The sequence below is a fragment of the Ranitomeya imitator genome, chromosome 3 (assembly GCF_032444005.1).
Source record: "Ranitomeya imitator isolate aRanImi1 chromosome 3, aRanImi1.pri, whole genome shotgun sequence".
NCBI lineage: Eukaryota > Metazoa > Chordata > Amphibia > Anura > Dendrobatidae > Ranitomeya > Ranitomeya imitator.
In genome coordinates, this window is record NC_091284.1 from 710,266,578 (window position 1) to 710,278,272 (window position 11,695).

The 11,695-nt window shown below is 40.3% G+C and overlaps 1 protein-coding gene across 1 annotated transcript; it reads left to right on the forward strand.

Annotated features, from left to right (window-relative positions):
* The first annotated feature begins 9,454 nt into the window (after positions 1-9,454).
* Positions 9,455-10,393, forward strand: LOC138671736 (olfactory receptor 5AP2-like). The gene has a single exon (XM_069759888.1). It carries the CDS (start codon positions 9,455-9,457, stop codon positions 10,391-10,393), a length of 939 nt encoding a protein of 312 aa, XP_069615989.1.
* The last annotated feature ends 1,302 nt before the right edge of the window (positions 10,394-11,695 follow it).

Consider the following 11,695-nt stretch of genomic DNA (forward strand, 5'->3'; position numbering starts at 1 on the left):
TTTTTCCGTCAATTTGGCCATGTGAGGGCTTATTTTTTGCGGGACGAGTTGTACTTTTGAACGACATCATTGGTTTTAGCATGACGTGTACTAGAAAACGGGAAAAAAATTCCAAGTGCGGTGAAATTGCCAAAAAAAGTGCAATCCCACACTTCTTTTTTGTTTGGCTTTTTTGCTAGGTTCACTAAATGCTAAAACTGACCTGACATTATGATTCTCCAGGTCAGTACGAGTTCATAGACTCCTAACATGACTAGGTTATTTTTTACCTAAGTGGTGAAAAAAAATTCCAAACTTTGCTAAAAAAAAAAAAAAACAATTGCGCCATTTTCCGATACTCGTAGCGTCTCCATTTTTCATGATCTGGGGTCGGTTGAGGGCTTATTTTTTGCGTGCCGAGATGACGTTTTTAATGATAGCATTTTGGTGCAGATACTTTCTTTTGATCGCCCGTTATTGCATTTTAATGCAATGTCGTGGCGACCAAAAAAACGTAATTCTGGCGTTTTGCATTTTTTTCTCACTACGCCGTTTAGTGATCAGGTTAATGCTTTTTTTTAATTGATAGATCGGGCGATTCTGAGCGCGGCGATACCAAATATGTGTAGTTTTGATTTTTTTTTATTCATTTATTTTGATTGGGGCGAAAGGGAGGTGATTTAAACTTTTATATTTTTTAAATTTTTTTCACATTTTTTTTTACTTTTTTTTTTTACTTTTGCCATGCTTCAATAGCCTCCATGGGAGGCTAGAAGCAGGCACAACGCGATCGCCTCTGCTACATAACAGTGATCTGCTGTTCGCTGCTATGTAGCTGAAAATCAGGTGTGCTGTGAGCGCCGACCACAGGGTGGCGCTCACAGCTGCCGGGGATCAGTAACCATAGAGGTCTCAAGGACCTCTATGGTTACTATTCTGAAGCATCGCCGACCTCCGATCATGTGACGGGGGTCGGCGATGCGATCATTTCCGGCCGCCCGGCCGGAAGTGGTAGTTAAATGCCGCTGTCTGCGTTTGACAGCGGCATTTAACTAGTTAATAGGTGCGGGCAGATCGCGATTCTGCCCGCGCCTATTACGGGCACATGTCAGCTGTTCAAAACAGCTGACATGTCCCGGCTTTGATGCGGGCTCACCGCGGAGCCCTGCATCAAAGCAGGGGATCTGACCTCGGACGTACTATCCCGTCCGAGGTCAGAAAGGGGTAAAAAGATTAATACTTTACTAGCTAATATTAAAACACCAAAACAAGCACCAAAATGCATGAAAGTAAAGATCAATAATATTTAAAATCAAGGACTGTAGCGATAAATTCATTAGCTGACGCTATCGCACCCAATTTCTGATCGCTACCTAACCACAGAGGTTGGCACCATAGTTGTAGAAATAAATAGCACCCCCGCTTGGCCTTAGACACTCTCGAAAATGATATCCAATATATCCCTAAAGATAACAAGGGAAAATATGTCAGCTAAATATATTAACCAAGTTGATTGACTGACATTGATATAAGATCAATGTCAATCAAAGTGCTATATAACGCGAAAAAAACAAAAAGATAAACTTATCTAAATGCACATTTGTCCATTCACCATCATCGGTCCACATGTGACGTTTGAGACGTTTTCCCTCTGAGTACAGGTTCATTAAGAGGCCATTATTGCAACAAGACATAATATAGTTCAGGCGCCAAGATAGCAGGGTGTTAAATAAGGTCAGAACGCTGGTTTAAAAAGAGTGGGTAGGGTGATATCACTTTTGCCTTAGAAACATACGGGACAAAATCATAGAGGTGTATGGTTTCATGAACAATACCGCGCCTGCTGCTTGTGACATGATTACCCCATGCGCAGATATACATTAAAAAGAGTATGTTGGACACATTTACAAATAGAAACCTTTGCTATGTAATCTGAGAGCAGCATGATGTAGGAGCAGAGACCCTGATTCCAGTGATGTATCACTTACTGAAATGTATTTTTCTGTTTCAATACAATCACTGTTTTTTCAGCACTAGATTATCACTACAGGACAACTATACAATCTGCACAGAAAGCTGTGGTGTGGGCAGGGTTATACACATCTGAACATCTGAGCTCTGCTAGATCTGCAGAAGAGAAAACTGTGACTCCTAAAGCTACAGCACCCGCTAATCTAAGTGGTACATTGTTGGAATCAGGGTTTCTGTCCATACCTCATGCTGATGTCAGATCACATAGCAAAAACTTGCTGATATATGCCCATTAATTAGAGTCTATAATGCACTGATCAGACAATATCTGTTCCAAGTATACATCTGAAGAAAGAGGGCAAAAAAGTCACTTCAAAAACTTTCTGCCTCAACAGTGTAGTCCATACATAGTGTAAATAAAGCATTAGTTCAGGGCCGCCATCAGGGTATGACATCATTGTCATTCGCCGGCGAGTGCGTGCTCGAACTGCATGGAGGGAATTTCGCCGCAGGAGTGTGGCAAGGTAAGGAGAAAGTTTTTTATACATTTTTATTGAAAGTGGCGGGGGGGGGGGGAGGCAGAATGGGAGACACAGGGGGCAGGATGAGAGACACGGGGAGAAGGATGGAAACACGGGAGAAGAATGGAGACACGGGCAAAAATGGAGACAAAGGGGGCAAGAATGGAGACACAGGGGCAAAAATGGAGACAAAGGGGCAAGAATGGAGACACGGGGCAAGAATGGAGACACGAGGGGCAAGAATGGAGACACAGGGGGCAAGAATGGAGACACGGGGGGAAGAATGGAGACACAGGGACAAGAATGGAGACACAGAGGGCAAGAATGGAGACACAGGGGGCAGGGTGGAGACATAGGGGGCAGGATGGAGACAAAGGGGGCAGGATCATGGGGCAGGATGGAGACACGGGGCAGGTTTATGGGGCAAGATGGAGACAGATGGGGCAGGATCATGGGGCATGATGGAGATACAGGGGGCAGGATCATGGGCCAGGATGGAGACAGATAGGGCAGGATCAAGAGGCAGGTTGGAGACACATGGTGCAGGATCATGGGGCAGGATGGAGACATGGTGCAGGACGGATACAATGGAGACAGATGGGGTAGGATCATGGGGCAGATGGGGCAGGATCACGGGATATCACATTGGGGCAGAATGGATACTGATGAGAGCAGGATGGGAGAACATATGGGGCCAGGATGAGAGAACATATGGCTGGAGCCAGGAATGAGACACACAGGGGCCAGGATGGGGGATATTGTTACCATAGCGGCTAATTAAGAGATATTATTACTGCAGTTATGTATTTATTTTATTTTTTGAGGATACTGTGTTAAATGGGGGCGGTCCTGTTATTGTGCAGAGCAACACTATGTCGCTTTTTTTTCTTCATCCGGTGTAGTGTAGAAGTTGGGAAAAAATTAAATAACGTGTCCTGCAAGCGGTGCTCTAGATAACTGTGCTATTCCCTGCAGAGATGAGCCCTGGCTGGAAGAAGTGTGTTACATGTACACTAACACTATACACTGTATACTATATACAGCGGTCCTGTGTACAATGTCACGTGATCACTGTATTACCTTTACACTGACCCTATATACAGAGCTCCTGTGCTTAATGTCACTGGTGATCACTGTATCACATTTACACTGACACTATATACAGAGCTCCTGTGTATTATGTCATTGATCACTGTATAACCTGTACAATATACACAGCGTGTGTATAATGTCACTGTTGATCACTGTATTACCTTTACACTTACACTATAAACAGATCTCCTGTGCATAGTGTCACTGTTGATCACTGCATTACCTTTACACTGACACTATATACAGAGCTCCTGTGCATAATGTCACTTGTGATCACTGTGTTACCTTTACACTGACACTACATACAGAGCTCCTGTGTATAATGTCACTGGTAATCACTGTATTACCTGTACACAGACACTGCATACTAAGTACAGATCTCCTGTGTATAATGGTGATATTAGTATTGTTTTTTTTATTAATGATCAGTATTGTAGTATTCAGTCACTATGTGGTGGTAATATGATGTCCGGCCATGATGTGGCGGTTATTTGTTCCTTATATGTGCTATTATTTGGTCACTATGTGGTGGTAATATGGTGTCTGGTCATGGTGTGGTGGTATTTGTCCCATGTATGTGATATTATTGGTCATTTTAAAAAATGGAAAATAAATAAAAATATACCAAAATTGAATTGGATATTTTAACAAATGATTAATAGGATTGAGTTGAGTAGTGCTCAGCCAAAACAGTTTACCTTGTCGTGGTGGCGGCTTAAAAAATCTTTTGGCCAAAACAAAAGCTGCGGGCTACATGTGTGATCTGGTGATGGGAACTGTTAATGTGTGATTGGTGAGAAGTGGAGTTTTTCCAAGAGAGAGCGGTGGGGCTGTAGACAGTTCGAGGGGTGGAGCCTGGGCGGAGTCTCAAGGGGGCCCCAAAAATGTTGCCAGGATGGGGCCCCGAAATTCCTAGTGGCAGCCCTGCATTAGTTTACTAGGAAACATATACTTCAGCATTGTAAATAACATACTGATATGTCGATACTTATTTTCTATACTTTTATTAACCTAAGCATCCAAGAAAATAATTAAAAAAAATGCTTATAAATCTCATTAAATTATTTATCCTAGAGGGCTTTACCAATGGTTTTTTTTTTATCCACATGGGGAAATTTCTTGTTCGACCATGCTCTTTACAAATACAGGTGTAGCAACAGTATATTCTCAACAGAAATGTTGCAGTCCTACCTTCTGCATAAAATTCTGTGACAATGTGCAGAAAAGAAAGCTAAATAAACATTGATCAGGTAAGAATAAGTACAATCTGTATTTCCTACAATGTAGTAAATGTTTGTACACGACACTGCAGGCATAACCCATTCTGTGGTTTTTATATACTCTTCTTGATAATACTTGCACACAGTTTTTGAGAAAAAAAAAAAACTTGGTAGGAATGCCGTTTATTGCCCAATAAATTATTATAAGGGTACTAGCTGAAGAGCCCGGCGTTGCCTGGGCATAGTAAATATCTGTGGTTAGTTATAGCACCTCACTTCTCTTATTTTCCCATTACGCCTCTCATTTTCCCAATCACATCTTTCATTTTCCCCCTCACATCTCTCATTTTCTCCCTCACATCTCTCATTTTCTCCCTCACTCCTCTCATTCCCCACTAACACTTGTCATTTCAACCTCACATCTGTCATTTTCTGATCACTCCATTATTTTTCCTCACTCCTCTCATTTTGCACTCACACCTTTTCATTCTCACCTCACACCTCTCATTTTCACCTCATCACCTCAGTATATACATGTTTGTCATCTCCCTTATATATAGTATACATCTGTATGTCATCTCCTGTATATAGTATATACCTGTATGTCATCTCCCCTGTATATATTATATACCCGCTGTGTGTCATCTCCCCTATATATAGTATATACCTGAATTTCATCTCCTTCTATATATAGTATATACTTGTATGTCATCTCCTCCTGTATATAGTATATATCTGTGTGTCATCTCCCCTGTATATAGTATATATCTGTGTGTCATCTCCTCCTGTATATAGTATATACCTGCATGTCATCTTCTATATATAGCATATACCTGTATGTCATCTCCTCCTGTATATAGTATATACCTGTAGGTCATCTGCTCCTGTATATAGTATATACCTGTGTGTCATCTCCTCCTGTATATATATGTACCTGTATGTCATCTCCTCTTCTATATAGTATATACCTGTGTGTCATCTCTCCTGTATATAGTATATATCTGTGTGTCATCTCCCCTGTATATAGTATATACCTGTGTGTCATCTCCTTCTGTATTAGACCTCGTTCACACGTTATTTGCTCAGTATTTTTACCTCAGTATTTGTAAGCTAAATTGGCAGCCTGATAAATCCCCAGCCAGCAGGAAGCCCTTCCCCTGGCAGTATATATTAGCTCACACATACACATAATAGACAGGTCATGTGACTGACAGCTGCCGTATTTCCTATATGGTACATTTGTTGTAGTTTGTCTGCTTATTAATCAGATTTCTATTTTTGAAGGATAAGACCAGACTTGTGTGTGTTTTAGGGCGAGTTTCGTTTGTCAAGTTGTGTGTGTTGAGTTGTGTGTGGCGACATGCATGTAGCGACTTTTGTGAGATGAGTTTTGTGTGGCAACATGCGTGTAGCAACTTTTTGTGTGTCGAGTTGCATGTGACAGGTTAGTGTAGCAACTTGTGTGCAGCAAGTTTTGCGCATGGCGAGTTTTGCGCGTGGCGAGTTTTGTGTGGTGCCTTTTGAGTATGTGCAAGTTTTGTGTGAGGCAAATTTTGCATGTGTTGCAACTTTTGTGCATGTGGCAATTTTTCCGCGTGTGCAAGTTTTGCGTGTGGCGAGTTTTCCATGAGGTGAGTTTTGCACTTGTGGCGAGTTTTGCAAGAGCCTAGTTTTTGCATGTGGCGAGTTCTGCGCGTGGCGAGCTTTGAGCGGCGACTTTTGTGTTTCGACTTTTATGTGGCGAGGTTGGAGAATGTGTGGTGAATTGTGTGCTGAGGGTGATATGTGTTCAAGCACGTGGTAGTGTGTGGCGCATTTTGTGTGTGTGTTCATATCCCCGTGTGTGGTGAGTATCCCATGTCGGGGCCCCACCTTAGCAACTGTACGGTATATACTCTTTGGCGTCATCGCTCTCACTCTTTACGTCCCCCTTGTTCACATCTGGCAGCTGTCAATTTGCCTCCAACACTTATCCTTTCATTTTTTCCCATTATGTAGATAGGGGCAAAATTGTTTGGTGAATTGGAAAGCACGGGGTTAAAATTTCACCTCACAACATAGCCTATGACGCTCTCAGGGTCCGGACGTGTGACTGTGCAAAATTTTGTGGCTGTAGCTGTGACGCCTCCAACACTTTTACTTTCACTTTTTTCCCCATTATGTAGATAGGGGCAAAATTGTTTGGTGAATTGGAACGCGCGGGGTTAAAATTTCGCCTCACAACATAGCCTATGACGCTCTCGGGGTCCAGACGTGTGACTGTGCAAAATTTTGTGGCTGTAGCTTCGACGCCTCCAACACTTTTCCTTTCACTTTTTCCCCCATTATGTAGATAGGGGCAAAATTGTTTGGTGAATTGGAATGCGCGGGGTTAAAATTTCACCTCACAATATAGCCTATGACGCTCTCGGGGTCCAGACGTGTGACTGTGCAAAATTTTGTGGCTGTAGCTGCGACGGTGCAGATGCCAATCCCGGACATACATACACACATACACACATACACACATTCAGCTTTATATATTAGATGTGCACACAACAACTTTATCAGTTGGGTACACTCTGTAAAAACCGAAATCTGCAGAGATATTTTTTTATTACATAAAATAGATGTCAAATTAGCAGCCGACATATATCGGACTCTATGTACTATTGATCTCATTTGTGCATGCCTGCAATACAGATTTATGTGCATGATCTGACAGGTGACTAAATTTTAGCAAATATACTACAGTCTTGGGCCATTTTTAAGGCCATTAATATATGTGATTCCTTGAGCTAAATTCACATGTTGCATTTTTGCGGCATTTTGTTGCTTTGTTCTTTTATGCAAATTAAATCTGCTTTTTACAGCACAGGAAAAAACTATGAGATTTCAGAAATCTCATGCACACGATTGTTTTTCTTTTCTGACTGAACGGGAAATGGGCTGCGTTTTTGAAAACTGCAGCATGTCACTTCCTTCAGCATTTTTGCAGTAGTTTTTCACCATAAAAACCAATGAAAAAGTTCAAAAACTCGGCAAAAAAAATAAGCATGTGTTTTTGGTATTTTTTTTGCTGAAAACTAATGTTATTAAACTTGTACAGTAGGCAAATTGCACGTACAGTATAATTCCTAGTAAAAAGAAAAAAATGCAGCAAAAAACTCAACAAAGCCTGCTTTTTGTAGACAGCTTCTTTATTGCCGAAACAGCAAGTTTTGCCTGCAGAAAAAAAACCGCAGCAAAAAACTCAACATGTGAATTTAGCCTCGCTGTTGTCCAGCTGAAAAGAACGTTTGAGATCATTTTTGTCAGTCAACTGCTTTCAGCCAGTCAGCATCTCCAGGTCTCAGCATCTCAGCACTGAGGACAGGATAACAATCAGATATCTGACGGGTTTCAAGAATGTCATACGTAAGATAAAAAAAATAATCATGTATAATTTTATAACGAAAAAAATAAATAAAACAGTAATGCTTCAAAATATTAAAAATATTGCAGTGAGGGTACTTTATGCAAATACCCGATGAGCGAAGCATTTGTGAAACCTTAAAGATATTTGAAAGCATGCCAAATTCTCAATTTTTAGTTTCTCAAAGTTTTTGGTCCTTTGGTGCCACTCAGCTATTTGCAAATCATTGAAACATAGTTTAGTAATGTCCATGCTGTTTTAGAGTACTTTCATATTGCATTCTTGACCACGTTCAGTGGTCCCATCAGAGCTTTTGGCCGAACCCCCGCAGAATGCCAATGGGGCTTTTGACTATAATGGTGCCAACAGAGTCAATGTGTGCTCTGTTGTGCTTCATTTTCGGGCATATATGCCTGCTGAAGGAGGACACTCAGATGTAGTAGACTGCGCCTGGGCGTTCACCTCCAGTAGGCATACAAGCCGGAATCCTGTTTTGTGGGGGATTCAGATGCAAGCACCGATGGGACCAATGAACGTGGGCAAGAACCCAATGTGAAAGGAGACTTATTTAGTCAGAGTTAGCGCTGAGTGCAGATGAATTTAGTATTCATACTGTATATAGTTATCCATGATTATTATTATATTACTATTAGCTACCCTTGCTTTATCATTTTCATTAAGTAATATGGTCACCATATATAATAATATGAACTATAACCCTATTCGTGATATTTTAGCCATATGACTGGCAAGTTGTTGAGACATTTATCTTATATATAGGGATCTACTACCCGGCTGGGCAGTTGTATTGTGAATTTGTATCTTCATTTTTTAACTTTAATAATTTCCTTTTTTTGTATATTATTACTAATAAAGTTATTGAAATTTTATTATTGGCATATGCTCCCCTTTTTACTGCTCGGATTGTGTATTGGTGTGGGAAGCGCCACAGTTTAGGCCTTTTTGTATATAGGTGTAATGGAATATTATCAGTACCAGCTGCCATCTCCTATCTCAGTAATGTAACAATCCATCTTCACTGAATACAGTGAATACCTAAAGAATTAAAAATTGTGAGAAATTATGAAAGATCATTTCGGGTGGAGAAAGAAGCAGATTTATCTGCTAAGATATATTACAACGTTGCTTATTTTCCTGTGTACTGTTAAATTATGAAATAAAAATTAAAATGACAGCTACTCTTTAATATCATAACTTTCTTCATCTCTAATTACATTTGATTAATTATTGTACATTTTCTCACTGCAGTAATCCAAATGAATAATTGCAGTATTCATACAGAAAGCACAGAGTTCATCCTCACGGGTCTGACTGATAACCATGAACTAGAGATCATTCTCTTCCTGGTGTTACTGATACTTTACATTTTTGCTGTTCTTGGAAATGTAGGGATCATTGTAACTATTCAGCTTGGGACTCATCTGCAAACTCCAATGTATTTCTTTGTGAGTCAGTTGGCTATGCTTGATCTTTTCTATACTTCTATTATAACTCCAAACACACTTGTCAACTTTACCCGGAGTATTAAATCAATGTCCATCAGAGGATGTGCCACACAGTTATTACTTTTTGGAGGCTCAGCCACTACAGAAAGTTATTTATTGGCGGCCATGGCCTATGATCGGTTGGTAGCAATACGCCAGCCTTTGCTTTATGTATCCATTATGTCTAATGTAGTGTGTAGATTCCTGGTGGCCGGTGCATATTTTGCAGGATTTTTGAACTCTTTAATCCACATGAGTTTTGCCTTTTCATTAAAATATTGGAAAGCCAACGTGATTGACCATTTCTACTGTGATATTCCTCCCCTCTTTAAATTAACGTGTTCAGATACATTTTTGAACAAGGTAGTAATCCTTCTTTTTGGGGGACTGACCGCTGTCATTTGTCTGTCCACCATTCTGTATTCATACTTAAATATTCTGCTCACTATTCTAGGGATTAACTCCTCAAGAGGGAGAAGAAAAGCCCTTTCCACCTGCACCTCTCACCTGGCCTGTGTCGCTATATTCTACAGCACCCTGATGATCACATATCTCAGACCTCCGTCAGAATATCTGCAGATGAATGATAAACTCATTTCTGTTTTCTACACCGTAATCATTCCTACAATAAATCCAATCATTTACAGTCTACGAAATACTGAAGTCAAAACCACAGCAAGGAAAATTCTTAATAAGTATAAATTACTTTAGCTTTTGAAGATAATTTTAGGACCATGTAAAAGACGTAATTAAAAATGGCCCTGAGATAGCTTTCACAAACATGGATACATTTTTGGACCTGGAAGTCCTGGCCTGACTGAGGACCCTAAGGACCTGTACTAAAAACATTCTATTATAATCGTGTTATGCCAATCTGACACTTGTTATGCTAGCCAATCTGTCTAACTGTTCGTATAAATTAAATTAATGTTTGCAAGACAATACATATTTATTCTTTTACATATTGTATTCTTCCTAAATGGAAGGATTGGGCAAATAGGATTTCAACCTCCAAGATCCATTGTTGTTCTGGAGGGTAAGCTGCAGAAATAAACATGAACGCTCAGCTGAACCTAGCATGCATGTTTATAGAAAATTAAGGGGGATTGTTTTCAAGCAAACCAATGTGCAGCAAAGAGCTATCTTACATTCATGGCTAGTTGTAGATAAATCAATAGCATACATTTGTAATTATCTTGTTTATGAGTGTTCTCTGCAAGTAATAATATATTATACTTTCCTCCATACATCATATAACAAAATAGGTAATTTCTTGCCAGGAGCTGGCCCCACCACCATCTTAGAAAGAAAAGAAAACTGCATCCTACAATTTACTTCTACATTACTGCTAACGATTGCCATGGCCTATGATTACTGGTCGATTAAGGGACCACTATACAGTTTCTAGAAAGGTGCTCCTCATCCTACAAATATATATGTTACATACCAAGAGGAGTATTCATAATAGGCAATCAAGATACGATACTAATTTGAACAGCTACAACCATTGTAACTTAAAAATATTGTCACTTGTGATCAGAACAACACAGATCAAGTGTCATTTGTTCTAAAGCCTGAAAATGGGAAAAAACAGGCATTCAATACAGTAAAAAGTCAGCATGGGGTGGTGTAGTAAGGAGTAGGTTGCATGCCATGTATCACTGTGCTGCAGAGAAGTGTCATTAGTCCAGGCACTTGAAGTGGTTCTCCAGCCTTAGCGTACAAGCCTGCATTCATTCTATGTGACTACAGACTGGACAGAAACATGCAGCTCCATTTCAGCTGCTTCTGATATGGTCATTACCTCCTCCTATATAAACTGGTAAGACCTTGTTGTCCCTGCCGGTGAAAGATTTTTCTTCCTGTGCTTTGTGCTAAAGCTAAGTGTTTGGAGTACAGTTGTTGTGTTCTGTGTTTTGCTGTAGTACGTGTGGCTTATCTCCTGGTCCTTGTTCCCATTTAGTTTATTCCTCCCTGTCCCTGTCTTCTTCCTTGTTGTTGGCTAATGCTTTT